We start from the raw sequence: 17734 nt of genomic DNA on the forward strand, positions 1-17734 counted from the left end.
GAAATCATACCAACCATCTTTCCTGACCATCAAGGCATCAAACTAGAAATAAACCATAAAAGGAAGGCAAGGTACTCTCCTACCTCAGGAGATTGAAACCCACACTACTGGAAGACCACTGGGCTAACGAGGAGATCAAAGAAGAAATTTAAAAATTCTTTGAATTGAATGACAAGGAGGACACCAATTTCCTAAATGTATGGGATGCAGCAAAAGCAGTAATAAGAGGAAAAGATATAGCAATAGAGGTTCACATCAAGAAACAAGAAAGAACTCAAAGAAAAAACCTAATCTAGAAGCTCAAAGATGTAGAAAAAAAAACAAAAAAACCCCAAAACCAGTAGAAGAAAAGAAATAATAAAAACCAAAGCAGAAATAAATGAAATTGAAACTAAAAAAGCAATCCAAAAGATCAATGAAACCAAGAGCTCCTTCTTTGAAAAAATCAATAAAATAGACAACCCCCTAGCCAGGCTCACAAAGGAAAAAAAGGGAGAAAGCACAAATAAACAGGATCATCAATGAAAGAGGAGAAATCACAACGGACACAGCAGAAATCAAAAGAATAATCAGTAACTACTATGAACAGTTATATGAAAACAAGTTCAACAATCTAGAGGAGATGGACAAATTCCTACAACTTTACAATCACCCAAAGCTAGATAAAGAAGAAATAGAACACCTAAACAGACCAATTACAATTAGCAAAATTGAAATGGTAATCAAAAACCTCCCCAAAAACAAAAGCCCAGGACCTGATGGATTTACAAATGAATTCTACCAAATGTTCAGAGACGAATTAGTGCCTATCCTTCACAAATTCTTCCCAAAAATTGAGAAGGAAGGGATAATACCAAACACAGTCTATGAAGCCAACATTACACTAATACCAAAACCGAACAAGGACAAAACAAAAAAAGAAAACTACAGGCCTATCTCGCTAATGAACACTGATGCAAAAATCCTCAATAAAATTTTAGCTATCAGAATCCAACAATGTATCTATAAGATAATTCACACGACCAAGTAGGATTCATTCCAGGGACACAAGGATGGTTCAACATGCAAAAATCAATCAACGTTATCCAACACATCAACAAAAAGAAATATAAAAACCATATGATAATATCAATAGATGCTGAGAAACCTTTTGACAAAGTGCAACACCCATTCATGATAAAAGCACTTGAAATTCTTGGGATACAAGGAACATACTTCAACATCATAAAGGCCATACATGACAAGCCAACAGCCAGTATCATTCTCAATGGGGAAAAGCTGGAAGCATTTCCATTAAGATCTGGAACAAGACAAGGATGTCCACACTCATCACTGCTTTTCAATATAATACTGGAAGTCCTAGCCAGAGCAATTAGACAAGAGAAAGACATCCAAGGAATCCAAATAGGAAAAGAAGAAGTCAAACTATCACTATTTGCAGATGATATGATAATATACATAGAGAACCCCAAAAACTCCACAGAAAAACTAATTCAACTCATCAATCAGTTCAGTAAAATGGCAGGATACAAAATCAACATGAAAAGTCAGTAGCCTTCCTATACACAAACAATAATTCTGAAGAAGAAATAAAAAAAAAATCCCTTTTATTATCAAAACAAAAAAAAAAAACAAATACTTGGGAATAAACCTAACAGAAGAGGTAAAGGACCTATACAAAGAAAACTATAAAACGCTGTTAAAAGAAATAGAAGAAGAGACAAAGAAATGGAAAGACATCCCCTGCTCATGGATTGGAAAAATAAACATCATTAAATGGCCATCCTACCAAAAGCAATATACAGATTCTATGGTATTCCAATAAAAATTTCAATGTCATTCTTCAAAGAAATTGAATAATTATTGATGAAATTCATATGGAATCACCAAAAACCCTGAATAGCCAAAGCTCTACTGAAAAAAAGTAGGGAATGGAGGCATCACACTCCCAGACTTCAAACTATACTACAAAGCTATAATCCTCAAAACTGCATGGTATTGGAACAAGAAAAGACATACAGACCAATGGAATCAAATAGAAAATCCAGAAATAAACCCACAGATTTATGGTCAACTCATCTTTGACAAAGGAGCAAAGACTATGCATTGGAACAAAGAATGTTTGTTCAATAAATGGTGCTGGGAAAACTGGGTTGCTACATGCAAAAGAATGAAGCTTGACTACTACCTCACACCATACACAAAAACCAACTCAAAATGGATTAAAGAACTAGACATAAGGCCTGAAACCATAAAATACACAGGAGGAAATATAGGCAAAACATTACGTGATATGCACATTAAAGACATCTTTACAGACACATCACCCAAAGCAGTGATAGTGAAGGCAAAGATCAACAGCTGGGACTATATCAAATTAAAGAGCTTCTGCACAGCAAAAGAGACAATAACCAAAGCAGAGAGAAACCCCGCCTACTGGGAGAACAATTCTGCACACCACACTAATGTTAAAGGACTGATCACAAAAATCTGCAAAGAGCTGATGAGACTCAATAACAACAAAGAAAATTATTCTGTCAAAAAATGGGCAGAAGAGCTAAAAAGAAATTTCTCTGAAGAGGAAATGCACATGGCCAACAGGCATATAAAAAAAAGTTCAACATCACTTGTAATCAGGGAAATGCAAATCAAAACTACCATGAGATACCATCTTACACCAGTGAGAATGGCACATATTAAAAAAACTAGCAACAACAATTGTTGGCGAGGTTGTGTAGAAAAAGGAACTCTCCTGCACTGTTGGTGGGAGTGCAAACTGGTCCAACCACTATGGAGAGCTGTGTGGAGATTTCTGGACCTACTAAACATAGAGCTTCCATATGATCCAGCAATTCCACTCCTAGGTATTTACCCAAAGGACACAGAAACATCAACTCCAAAGTGCACCTGCTCCCCTATGTTTATAGCAGCACTATTTACAATAGCTAAGCTTTGGAAACAGCCCAAATGCCCAAAAATAGATGACTGGATCAAGAAGATGTGGTACATATACACCATGGAATATTACTCAGCATTCAAAAAAGATAAATGCAATTTGCAGCAACATGGATGACGCTGGAAGGGATCATGCTCAGCAAAATAAGCCAGAAAGAAAAAGAAAAATATTGGATGGTCTCACTCATATCAGGAATCTAGAAAACTTAAATAAGGAGCCAGGAAAGTGAATAACTACTAGAAAGTGAAAATCAAATCAACAAAAACTATGAACCAGAGACACTCTATGAGGGTTGGGGTGTGGGGAGGGGAGGGATTGGGTCAAAATAAGAGGATTGCAATTGTATGGGGAATATAAAAATAAAATTAAAAAAGATTAAAAAAATAAATAAATAAAAAAGAAAGTGAAGGGGTGATATCAGATGGTCTCACTCATGTGTGGAATATAAATAACCAAAAACATACGCAGGTAAAATACAGTAGGAGTAAATCTTGAACTCGGTGAAAGAATTTAATGGTTACCAGAAGGAATAGGGGAGGGAAGGGGGTTGGGGAGGGAAGTAGAGGGGATATTGCCATGTTTGGTTTGGTAAAATGTGAGTGGAACATTTGCACATGTGAAAGGGTAAAAATGTAATCCCAAAATTAAAATTAAAAAAGGTAAATACAAGTAGATAGATATGTACCTTAATAAATATTCTACATTCATTATATATAGCAAATGTACATACACATTTATTACATACTACATATATTTTTAAATAAAAGGATATGCCAAAAATTTATTAAACTCTTTGAAAAAGATTTCACCATAGGGAGGAAATAAATAAGTAAGAACAGGAGTAAAAGCTAAACTTCTTTGAATAAACCTCTTGTTGTGGATTAGCTTTGGAACCATCAACTGCAATGTTTTATATAAATAAAAGGACATCAAAAATCATTTTAAAAAGCAATCACAATGAAACAAAAGCAAAGTGAAACGGATGAACCTGTGTCATATTGATGCAGAGTACATAGAAAAGTATCTGTGTCCTTTGTTAGTGAAGAACTATTTGAAAAACATTACCAATAAAAACAATAATTTGACTATACATCTTATTACAGATGTACACTCAGGATAAAAACTAAAAAATCATATACAGTTTTATGTAGTGGTGATAGTGTTGTGGTACCAACTGGGTATAGTTGTATTGTTTTTCTGATAGTAATATAACTATATTTTGGGGGAAAGCAATAAGAAATTACGTGGTTGTCATTAAGAACCAGGATCTTCAGCGTGGGAGAAAGAAGATGGAGCTGTAAAATCAGTGAGGTTCAATAAACAGCCCAATCCTGACTGTGACCTAGAGATAGTAACATAAACTCATAATGTATTTTATCTTAAGATTAAAAAAGAATCCTATCTTTTTATTTTCTTGAAACGATGGTAAATCCAGTTGTTCTGGCTACAATAAGGACTCAAATTATGGTCTCTAAACATTACAATGGATCAGGGATTCTTGGAGAAATGGCTCATTCTCAATGTGGGACAGGAAATGTAAAAGATGAACAAGGAGTACCTTGTTATACCAGAAGCAAATAAATTATCAAAGACAGTCAAAAGAACTCTGAAGTTAAGCATTCAAAAAAGATAAACACATGCAATTTGCTGCAACATGGATGGCGCTGGAAGGGATCATGCTCAGCGAAATAAGCCAAAAAGAAAAAGAAAAATACCGGATGGTCTCACTCATAGCAGGAATCTAGAAAACTTAAATAAGGGACCAGGAAAATGAATAACTATAAGAAAGTGAAAATCAAAATCAACAAAAAACTATGAACCAGAGACACTTTTAGGGGGGCGGGGGCGGGAGGGGAGGGATTGGGGTCAGAATGGGGGGCTGCAATTGTATGGGGAATATAACAATAAAATTTATAAAAAAAAAAAAAAGAACTTACTAGAAAAATGAAAGCTATAAAATGGAAATTTTAAAATAGAATATAAACTCTGAAAATATAAAAGGTATTAAATGGACTTAATAGCTGATTGGAGAGTACATGAAGGGATATATGAACTTGAAGATAAATCAGTGAAAAAAATCCAATCTGAATAATAGAAATCTAAAGATTGGGGAAAAACATATCCTCGAAGACCTGTGGACACATATTAAGCAATCTTACATATAATCAATTAAAGTCCAAAATGAAAAGAGATGAGGCAGGAGAAAATGTACTTAAACATCACCAAAAAAACATGGTGACCCCTGAAAAGAATAGAGACAAAACCACTAAAAACTAAGACCTGTAAAAGACTGTATATGGAAGTTTTAATTGCAATAGTCAAAAAATAAAAATAATTCATATGTCTGACAATCAAGAAGATATAGTGCATGCCTCCATTTATATGAAATCCAAAAGCAAGCAAAACTGATCCATAGTGGTCAGAGAATAGTTGTCTATGGAGGTGAAGACTGGCTACACGAAGGCTTCAGGGAACTTTAGGGATGATGGAATTGCTGAATATCTTGAAATGTAGCGTTTGTCACAACTCAGTGGATTATGCAATTATGATCTATGCAGTTCACAGGATAAAAATTTCATCTCAATTTCTAAAAGTACGCTGAGACTCCGCTGCATTTGTGCTGAGCAAGCAGTCGTTTTGCCCCGAGTATAATATTCAAGATAAAATGATAAGAGCCCCTAGGTCCAGCCAAACCAAGAACTGTTGCTGCCTCTGCACATGAACAATAAACTCCCTTATTGCTTTCCAAAAAAAAAAAAAAAAGAACTCTGAAGTTAACCTGAAGAGGCTTCCCCTGCTCAAAGATGGGACAATTTGAGCATCAGTAATATTAACTGCAATGGATTGAAACAAATCAAAATGAATGAATACATGAGTTTATGACAACTACCACCACCACAATATAAGGTGCTCTCTCACTCACACCCACGCACCCACACACACACCCCCCCCACACACACACACACCCCAACCAAAGCTTCATTGGGCACTTTCAGTAGATAGTATGGAGCCAAATTATTATTCCAGGAATGTAAAAACAAACACAAAAAAAGATGAAGGTTTGAATAAAGCAATTATCTGGCCTTTCCTATACTAATTATACCCTAGGATAACACAAATTAATGGACAGTTTGTCTTCTTAAAAATATTCCAGTTAATGAGTAATAAGAAAAGATTAAAAGAAACAATTGCCATTTCCTAACCCCAATCAGTGAATGGACATAGGTATTGACTATCACTAATCATTAATATCAGCTCCGATATTAATAATTATGAATTATTTATTAATATTAATTGATATTGATAATAATATTACTATTAGGGACTGATAGAGAAGCACACCACCACCAATGAAGTGGTCTTACCAAGAAAATAAAATTTATACCTGATTTAGGGTAGGTAAGGATCGCCACTCTTTGCAAGACAAATGACTTTTTTTTTAAACTATAACAAACTAATGATTTTGAAGATAGCATGAATTACAAGTAATGCCAACCCACATAATTCTCTCCAGGTCTGATGATATTACTCATTGCTATGTTGAAATAATCTTTTTTAAAAATTTTATTATTATTTTTTTATTTTTTACATCATTGTTCATATTTAAATAATATTTGCTTCCCCTCACCCCCTCACGTGTAGTCCCCATAGAGTTTCCTTCACCAATTCACCCATGCACCTTCACCTCAGTCCCCCTGTGCTCCTCCCTTGCTACATCTTTGTACTAAACTCGACACACCTCATTCATATCCAGTCAGGGGGTTGGGTCCCTAAAAGCCTTTACTAAAATGTTCCTGTGTTCTGTTGATTGAATCTAAGGACTGAAAAGTTTCTTGTTTTGTTTTCTATTAAAATTCCTTTGTAAACAATCTCCTAACCCCATCTGTTTGTGCCAAAAATGAACACATTGAGCGTTCACTCCTTGACAATATTCTGAACACACTGGTGTTTTGTTTGCTCCTCCCATACAGTCACTCACACCTGCTGTTTCCACCACTTGGAATGCTTAACCCCAAGATTGCTGCATGGTTGGATGCTTTGTATCATTTGAGCCTAGGGAATTACAAATAATAATAAGGAGAAACCACTGCATAGTTATTAAAGTGGCAAATCCAAAACACTGATAACAAATGTTAGGGAGAATGTGGCACAATGGGAACTTCTATTCATTATTGATGGAAATGGAAAATGGTATAGCACCTGAAATATCTCCTCTGAAAGATGTTCCCTCCCTGGCCACCTGAGAGTTACTCTCATCACTTCACATTTTCTTCATTATCCTTATCAATTTAGAAGATTATCTCCCTGCTTCTAGCACAAAAGTTGCATCACAGAAGGGACTCACTGCACATTTTGCTCCTTAGTCACAGCACCTAGTTCATAGTTCTGAGTGAGTGCTCCTTATGTGTTTGTTGACTGAACACTGAATCCTTTAACCAATATGGGATGACTGACAGATGTTTAGTAAGTTAATGAAATGGTAGCAATCAGCTTTTTCAAATTCTATGCAAAAATAAAACTAAGCATAATCCATATTTAAACTTCACTCTTGAATTGATACTAATAAAGAGCCAAACCAACGTCATCCACATTAGATTCTTGTCATGGAGGGTAAAAAACAAAACAAAACAAAAACAAGTGTATATGGTAGAATTAGGCTATCCTTAGCCTAATACTGTGGTCAATCTGACCAGCTACCTACTTATTGACATATGTGTTTTCTAATGAGATGCAATATAATGTGTCTTAGCCCAAAATATTAAACTTGAAACTGTAAACTCTCTAGAGAGATCTTGCACTCTATCCCTATACTCTGTTGTATAAAGGAACATAGTAAACAATATGAAATAATCACACATCCTGAAGATAAGGCATTCAGTAGGACTAGCATAGAGTCTTCAATAATTCAATGGCTTGAAAAAAATGTTGCTCTGAATTAAAAGAAAGGACACAACAGATGAAATTCATGGTCCTGGAATGAATTCTACTTTGTCTTATAAAGGAGATTTTTTTTGAAAAGTGTTCATTGACTACTAGATAAAAGGAAAATATTGTCCCAGAGAGGTAGAGCTTGAACCAATTTACAAAAAAAATACACACTGTAAGATTCCACTTTAGTAAAAACATGCCCACACACCTACATTCCCTGGTGCTATTAAATTGTAACTTTTCGTATTGTGCAAAAATAAAAAAATTTTAAAAATTAACATAAATAACTAAAAAGCTTCTGCATAAAAAATATTGTAACTTTTTGGTGTTTGGACTATGGGTTACCTGTAATTTTCTATTATGCACACATTTTGATATTGTAATAACAATCTCAATTTAAAATTATTGTTAGATTAAAATATAACACCTTTCATGTTCAAATGAAAAAAAAAATTTTTTTTTTGAACCAGGTAACTTGGGCAGATTTCTACTGGGAAATTTGTAGTACCACACTTTTGGTCTATAAACCTGACTTGTTGGACATCCATCCAAGGCTGGTGATGTTACAGAAGAATGTTCAAGCCATTCCGGCCATTGCTGACTGGATACAACGAAGGCCCCAAACCAAACTCTAAGTGATACCTGCTGCCTCCTAACTTTGTGATTCTTCAAGCCTCCTCCCATCAGAAAATACAGCTATCCCAACCTTCCACATAACTCACGCTTCCCTCCCTATTTGCATCAAGAGTTTCATCTTTGCCATATTCTGTTTAAAAAAATAAACAGAAAAACAGCATTTAGTTTCTAGTATCTTTTTTTTTTTCAGAATATTTTCACATCATCTACAAATAAGGAAAAACTGTTTACAATATATGCAGGTCTCACTTTGCACCTGTTCGAACATGTGTGAATTTCAAACACAATGGTATGCATAAGTAACAACATGTTTTCCCCACAAAGATATGGTTTCGACTTCAGTTGCCTTGCTATATTTCTGCAATTAATTGTATAAAATACAAATTTGCTGCTATGTATATAACAGATAAATATGTTATTCATGCAAAGACAGCAAAGTGAGTTGTTGGATTACATACTTGTTTCTCAGGGATAAACCCACTTGACATTTTATAAAAATGGATATTTGAAAAAAGGGAACTCACTAACAATGATGAAAGTGCATCTAGTGATAACACTAGAGTGAAATTCAAACTGAACACAAATGGAAGAACTAAGTATTCAAAAGGCTCCAGAGGGCAAGGATCATATTTTCTTATCATTCGCGACTGTGAATGATAATAGCTTATAAGTGAACATCATTGTAAAATACTCATATAATCAGGGCAGTCTAAAGACAAAATTTGGGGCTCGCTGGTGGTGCAAGGGGTTAAGCATCAGCACTATGAAGATATCTGCAGCCACTGCAGCATGAATTAGATGCCCAGCCAGGTTGGTGACCCACATGGTGCAGCAGACCTCTCCTGTCTCTCCTGCTGCTCCCCTCAGCAGTGTATTTCAGTCAATCTGTCTGTTATTCTCCCCACTCTGTCTCTGGTGAATCCTCTCATGCACCCCCTCCAGCATCTCTGGCCTGCACTCTAGCTCTTGTATGCATAAATACATAAATCTTGAAAAAAATAAAGACAAAATTTTGTGTCACAAAAGAAATTCAAATGCTCAGATACTAACTTTGAAGATGGCAAAAAAGAAAGTACCCTGTTTCTCTCCTGGGAGAATTATCTAAAGTAATCCAAAAAAAGCATTGGCCTCAGAGGATCCTATGACTTGGGGCAAAACAAGAATGCCTCCTAAAGAAAGGAGACTAATCCCGACAGCCATAGAAAAGAAGTTAAAGGAATTCAACTCTATACCTCTAGAGAGAGATGCCTGGAGACAGGTTCCTGCAAGGTATGAATAAACAATTCAAACTTACCCTCCAGTGCTAGTACAGGGGAGGGAGGTTGTTTAGTGTGGAAGTGAACTCCTAACTCTCAAGAGATATGTGTGAGAAGAGTTCCCAGAGAAGACGACAGTTTAGAATGTTGCTGGCCATTTCTTATCCCTATTTGAGCCCATCCTGTGAAGTGTTGCTGAATGCCTGGCTCTCAGACTATAAAGAGGTGGGTGTGGAAAAATGGAGGAAGGCTGCCAGTGATACCAGAGGCAAAAGCTGCCCCACATATCATTTTTACTAGTTACAGGCCTCTACCTAATCCCCAGACACAGCAGCTACTAATTTGTAGTTTAGTTCTCCCTAAAACACAAGGTCAACAATTGGAGTTGTGAAAGTTATAAAATGGGTAGATGGAAAAATATACTACACAGCACCCTTTGTCCTCAAGGGAGTATTTTACCAGAGAGAGAACAAATCTCCAGAAAAGGAAGAAAACTCAGGAAACCTGATTAAAGGCACACAAGAAAATTTATAAAAACAAAAGAATAAAAATATTCTTTCTAAATATTCTGAAAAATAAAATTAATGAGAAGATGGAAAATGAAGATTTAAATAAGGAAATAATGGAGATTCAGGATGTAAAAAGATAAACTGAGGACACAAATGTAGCAAGATCTACACTAAGACATATACTTATAAATCTTCCAAAAGTTGATGACATAGAAGGATTATTGAAGGTGGCTAAATGGAAGGGGCAGACAATCTACAAAGGTACCACTACATGGAAGGAGAGAATAGAAGGCATATTAAAAATACTTAAAGATAGAATCTACCACTCAAGAATGTTATATGCTACAAGCTATTCTCTCAGATATTAAAGAGAAATAAAAGCCTTAGACAAGCAGTAGCTGAAGAAGTTTGTCAACACTAGATCTCCTAAATAGATCTCCAAGTAGAAAAGAGGAACATTTTATATATATATATATATAAATGAATAAGGAAATGGATAGAACCAGAAAACTAAGAACAAAATTGCATTAGCAAATTCTCATATATCAATAATCTCCCGAAATGTAAATGAACTGAACTCATTAATCAAAATCACAAAGTAGTGAGGAAGACATAACATTCATTAATATATATTATTGAATGAAGGAGTATCAGAATACATAGGCAATTATTCTTCAGTCTGAAAACATACATTTATAGTAACACAACAATGGTTGGCTACTTCAACACCCGCATTAACCAATGGACAGATCAACAGAAAAATAAGCACTTAAAAAATAACCTTAAACAAAGATTTAGACCACTTCTGCTTAATAGGCAAATTTATAGAGCACTATAAGCCAAAAAAGTTGAATAAACATTCTTCTCATGGCATTCTCCACAATAGACAAGATATTCTATCACAAAAAATGTGTCATTCAAACCATGAAGATTGAAACCATAGCAAGTATCTTTTCTGATCACAATGTTAGCAAACTAGATCCAAAAAAAAAAAAAGCAAGCAGAAAAAAAACTCTATTATTTGGAAACTAAAGAACTCACTAGTGAAGTACAAATGTGTTAAAGAAGAAGTCAAAGAAAAAATTCAAAAGTTACAACAGCCATCTAAGGAACACAGAGGATATGAGAGAATCCCATGACTATTTGTATGCTAGTAAGTTGAATAATCAAGAAGAGATGGCAAATTTTTAGAAATATACAGTCATCAGGGGATTAATCAGGAAGAAATAGAAAACCCAAATAGACAACGATATATAAGGAAATTGAAACAGTAATCAAAAGTTTCACACACAAAAAATGTCCCCACCAGATGGTTTCACTAGTGAGTTTTACCAAACCTCAACGATGAAATAATACCTGTCCTTATCAAGTGCTTCTAAAAAACTGAGAAAGAATGAATACTTTCAAACCCATTTGCTGGAATCAGAATACCAAAACCAGACAAAGACAACACACAGAAAGTGAATGATAGACCAATTTCCCTGATAAACATAGATGCAAATATCCTTAACAAATTCTTAGCAAACCAAATATGACATTGCAATAAAAATATCATATTCCATAGTCAACTCAGATTTACTCCAGGAATACACATATGTTTCAAATCTGAGAATAAATCAATGTAATTCACCAAATCAACAAAAGGAAAGCTAAAACTCAAGAAATCATGTTAATAGATGCTGAGAAAGCATTTGATAAGATTCAAAATACCCTTATGACAAAACCCTCAAAAAACTTGGATGGATGGAACATTTCTCAACATAATAAAGACCCTATATGATAAACCAACAGCAAACATCATTCTCAATGCTAAAACACTGAAAGATTTTCCACAAAGATCAGGGAAAAGAATGTGCTCTTTAACACCAATATTCAACATAATATTAGAAGTCCCAGTTAAAGTAATTAAACAAGAGAAAGATATAAAAGGAATCCAAATTGGGAAAAAAGAAGTAAAACTATTGTTTTTTGCAAATCACATGATAGTATACATACAAAACTATAAAGACTCCACTACAAAAATTAATTGATACAGTAAGTCAGTTCAGCATAGGCAGGTTACTAAATCAATTCATTATGACCAGCTGTGATCCAACATATACATCATTAGCTAGAAGAAGTAATGAAAACAAAAATACCTAGACTTGTATCGAGCAAATAAGGTGAAAGACCTATACAGGAAAACATTAAGACGTTAAAAGAAAGAGAACATACAAAGAAATGTAAGGATATCCCCTGCCCGTGGATTGCAAGAATTAACATTGTTAAAAAAGCCATTTTACACAAAGTAATGTACAGATTTGATACAATCCTTATTGAAGTTTCAATGGCAATCTCCCAAGAAATATAACAAACATTACTGAATTTAATATGGAATCTCAAAAGAGCCTGAGTAGCCAAACCTATCCTGACAAAAATCTGCAAATAGCAGTATCACACTGCCAGAGTTCAAACTATACTACATAATTATAATGAGTAAAATGGTATTTTATAAGAACAAGAACAGAGACCAATGAAATAGAACTGTGAGCCCATAATTATATGACAGTTGATCTACAACAAAGGAGCCAAGAACACACACTGGAGAAAGATAAACATCTTAAATAACTGTTGGGAAAACTGGACAGCCACTTGCAATATAATGAAATTGGATCACTATTTCACATCATACACAAAATTAACTCAAAATGGATAAAAGATTCAGATGTAAGGCCTGAAACCATAAAAGACAAAGTAGAAAACACAGCAAAACACTGCACAATATAGGTTTCAGTGATGTCTTTGTGGATTTGTGTCCAAAAGCAAGAAAAACAAGCCAATGTACACATTGGGACTTTATTAAACTAAAAAGCTTCTGCAAAGAGAAAGAAACTGTCACTGAAACACAGACACCCTGTAAGTGGAAGGAAGTATTTGCACACAATACATATGACAAAAACCTGATAACCAAGATAACTCATGCAATTCAGCAAAAAAAAAACAAATAACCCAATCAAAAAATGGGCAGAAGAGACAAATAGGCACTTCTCTAAACAAGCCATATAACTGCCCAACACATTAACAAATACTCATCATCACTTATCATCAGGGAAATATAAATCAACAGGACAATATGACAGCACCTCACATATTAAGAACGACCGTATCAAAAGACCAGTAACAACAAGTGTTATTGAGGTTGTCAAGAAAAAGGAACATTCCTATACTACTAATGTAGACTGCTCCAGCCTTTATTGAAAAGAGTATGAAATTTGTCCGTATATTTAAAGTGAATCTAGTGTGTGATCAAGAAATTCCACTCCTAAGGCATGTATTCAAAGAATACAAAAGCACTAATTTGAAGTGATATAGGCACTCCTTAAGTTCACTGAATGACTATATATAATACAATTGTCAAGTTATGGAAACAATCTAGTGCCCCACATATACAGGTGGATTTGGAAGATGTGGTATATGTTAACAATGGAATACTATCCTGAGTAATAAAAAGTATAAAATCTGAGAAGGTAGGAATAGAGAAGTTGGGATCACCTTCTCCCACAAATATAATATTAAAAAAAATTCCTCATAATAAAATTCAGGGAGATGGGGCGAGAATTTAAGACAACACAGAATAGAGTTTGTTATGGAATGAAAGAAGAGGAGGTGTAGGCAACCAAATTCACTCAATCTGAGATCAAATATTAAAGCCACAGATTCCCTTACTGTCACCTCAATGACAGTAAGAGAAACAGACAAAACTAAATCTCCAGCATCTCCAATATACACACACAAAACCCACACACTCGAAAATGTAAATAAGGCAACACTCATGCCTAGGAAGCAAGGAACATCTGAAGATAAAATGGAAAAGCAAAATGACAAGGACAGAATATAGAAAAAGTGGACCTATAAGACAAAGACTTGAAAAAAATATTAAAAATGCTAAAGGAGAAACTACAAGGTCAGTCAAAGGCTAAAGGTGGAAGTTCTTAGAAAGGAGATCCAGGAATAGAGAGTTCTGAATATGTAAAAGACTGAATATATAAAAGATCATAAAACAAGGCTGAATAAAATGCAGACAAATTTAGAAAGCACTTTAGAGAAAATTATACTAGCAGAAGAATTTGAGAAGTAGAAACTCAAATGAACATAACACCCATTTATTTATTTATTTTTGAAGATTTATTTATTTATTTATTTATACAAGCACTGGGCACAGTCAGAAGCACAGGAAAGTGAGAGAGTTCACCAGAGCCAGAGTGGGGAACAGAACAGGCAGACCGACGAAATACACTGCTGAGAGGAGCAGCGGGCATGGCAGGAGAGGTCTGCATGCCATGTGGGACCCTCTCTGGTGGCTGGGGATTGAACCGGCACTGCAGAGGCTGTGGGCAGCTTTGCAGCCCAGCGCTCAACTGCTCTGCCACCAGGGGAGGCCCAACATAACACCTACTTAGAAAAGAGAAATAAGACAAAGGAAAAATGAGGAAAGTCTACAAGAAATATCAGTCTCAATTAGAAGAGGAAACATAAGAATAATTGAGATCCCAGGAGGAGAAGAAAGATATATGCAAGCAGAAACCCTATAAAAGAAATAACAACTGAGAAATTCCCAAACCTAAAGAATGAATTAAGTATGAATGTCCAGGAATCAGAGAGAACACCCAAATTTTAAATGCAAAAGACCTACATTGTCAAACTATCAAAAGTTAAGAAAAAAATTTGCAGGGGCCAAGGGAGAAAAAACCTACAAAGTTTCCAAATTAAGATTTCCTAAGACTTCAGTCCAGACACCCTCCAGGAAAGAAGAGAAAGAAAGGAAGTTTTTATAATTCTAAAAAACAAGAAATGCCAGCCAAGATCACTATACTACAAAATTATCATTCAGGTATGAAGGTGAAATTAAGGATTCCTAAGACAAAGAGACGTGAAATGTGTTCAGCACTGCCAAATCTGCCCTTCAAGAATTTGAAAGTTCTTCAACAAAAGAAAGAATGAAACACAATTGCCTGAGTAAAATGACAATAGCAATGTAAAACCAGAAGCATGAGCAAGAATAGTATGAGTCAACAACAGAAGAATAAGGAAGAAATGCACAGAAACACTATTGTTAAATGTTGCAGAGCATTCACCAGCTCAGAAAGGACTTAAGAGAGTAATTTAAGCAAAACACTCATAGTAAGCCCTAAACAAAAACCCAGAATTGAGACTCACAGAAGGAGAAACAAAGAAGTTGACAGAAATAATAAGGAAAATAATCCATAAAGAATAGAGAGAAACAAGTGAAAAAAGAAAACAGGAAAAAAAAAAAAACATCAAAAAAATACCCAACAAAATGGCTGATAATAAAGCGTTCACATCAATAATCATCTGAAACATGAATGGTCAAAATTCACCAATGAAGAGGCATAGACTAAAACTGTGGGTGAAAAGGTTTCAGCCACAGAGACTTTGTTTACAAGGGATTCATTTAAAACTGAAAGATTAAAACAAATAATAATGATTTGGAATAAGGTAAAACATGTTAATAAATCAAAGATAAAAGCAGGAATTTCTATTCTCATATCAGATAAACCAGATCTTCACCTGAAAATTTAATCAGGGACAAAAATGGACACAATATAATGATAAAGAGAACAATTCACAAATAAGATGTAACTGCTATTATTTATTCAGTTAATAGAGGAGCACCTAGTTACATAAAGAAACTAACTATATACAGACCTAAAACAACATATCAACAAAAACACAATCATTGCCTAAGACATCAACACACCACTAGTATGAAAATAGATTGATAATCTAGACAGAAAATTAACAGGGAAAGACTGTAAATAGTGTCAAAACAGATGGATATATTGGACAGTTATAGAGAGTTCTACCTCAAAAGAAATGAATACACTTTCTTCTCCAGTGCACATAGAACACTTTTTTAAAAATTTTTATACATTTTTACATAATTTTTCATTTTTTGTACAATGTATGCATTTTCATCTTGATTATAGTCCCTGTAAAATTCCTACCACCCTTGTTTTGATCCTACTCCCTTCTCCCACCATGTAGTGTGACTCTGGTTTATAGTTGCTTGTTGACTTTGATTTTTACTTTGTTATAATTAGTCTTTTTCCTGATCCCTTATTTAGGTTTTCGAAATTCCTGCTTTGAGTGAGACCATCTGGAATTTTTCTTTTTCTTTCTGGCTTATTTCACTGAGCATGATCCTTTCCAGCTCCATCCATGTTGCTGCAAATGGCATGAGTTTATCTTTTTTGATTGTTGAGTAATATTTCATTATGTATATGTACCACATCTTCTTGATCCAGTCATCTATTTTGGGGAATTTGTTTCCACAGCTTACCTAATGTAAATAGTGCTGCAATTAACATAGAGGTGCCAGGTGCCCTTTTGAATCAAAGTTTTTGTGCCCTTTGGGTAAATACCTGGGAGTGGAATTGCTGGATCATGTGGAAGCTCCATTTTTAGCAGATTAAGGAACCTCCACACAGCTCTCCATAGTGGTTAGACCAGTTTGCACTCCCACCAGCAGTGCAGGAGAGTTCCTTTTACTCCATATCCTCGCCAACATTTGTTGTTGCTAGTTTTTTAGAATATGTGCCATTCTCAGTGGTGTAAGATGGTATCTCATTGTAGTTTTGATTTGCATTTCCCTGATTACAAGTAATGTTGAATATTTTTTCATATGACTGTTGGTCATTTGCATATCCTCTTTGGGGAAGTTTCTTTTTAGCTCTTCTAACCATTTTTTGACAGTGTTATTTACTTGGTGTTTGTTGAGTCTCATCAGCTCTTTGTAGATTTTTATGATCAGTGCCTTATCATTAGTATTATGTGCAAAAATTTTCTCCCAATCAGTGGGGTGTCTCTGTTTTGGTTACTCTCCTGGAAAAAAAAAAAAGAGAAAGAAATGGAGGTATCACACGCCCAGACTTCAAACTATACTACAAAGTCATAATAATCAAAACTGCATGGCATTGGAACAAGAACAGATACACAGACCAATGGAACCAAATAGAAAATCCAGAAATAAACCCACAGATTTACAGTCAACTAATCTTTCACAAAGGAGCAAAGAATATGAAATGGAACAAAGAAGGTTTGTTTAATAAATGGTGCTGTGAAAACTCGGTCGCTACATGCAAAAGAATGAAGCTTGGCTACTACCTCACACCATGCACAAAAACCAACTCAAAATAGATTGAAGAACTAGACATAAGACCTGAAACCATAAAATATATAGGAGGAAATATAGGTAAAACACTGCATGACATACACCTCAGTAACATCTTTAAAGACACATCACCCAGAACAGTGATGGTGAAGGAAAAGATAAACAGCTGGGATTACATCAAATTAAAGAGTTTCTGTACAGCAAAAGAGAAACATAGAACATTCTTAAGGATAGTTCATAAGCTAGAAAATAAAACAGGCCTCAGAAAATATAGAAA

At 34.8% G+C, this 17734-nt stretch overlaps 1 protein-coding gene across 1 annotated transcript in view; it reads left to right on the forward strand.

The window, feature by feature from the left end:
• The window catches only part of HPGDS (hematopoietic prostaglandin D synthase), a gene marked incomplete at both ends in the record, with an annotated part of 54835 nt that extends 46315 nt beyond the window's left edge, over positions 1–8520 (forward strand). Inside the window, one exon of the mRNA XM_084234067.1 lies at positions 8356–8520. Within this exon, the coding sequence (XP_084090193.1) occupies positions 8356–8520 (165 nt within the window). The remainder of the gene's footprint in view (positions 1–8355) is intronic.
• Between the last annotated feature and the right edge of the window lie 9214 nt (positions 8521–17734).

Source organism: Talpa europaea (genome assembly GCF_964194135.1).
Source record: "Talpa europaea genome assembly, chromosome: 5".
Classification (NCBI taxonomy): Eukaryota; Metazoa; Chordata; class Mammalia; order Eulipotyphla; family Talpidae; genus Talpa; species Talpa europaea.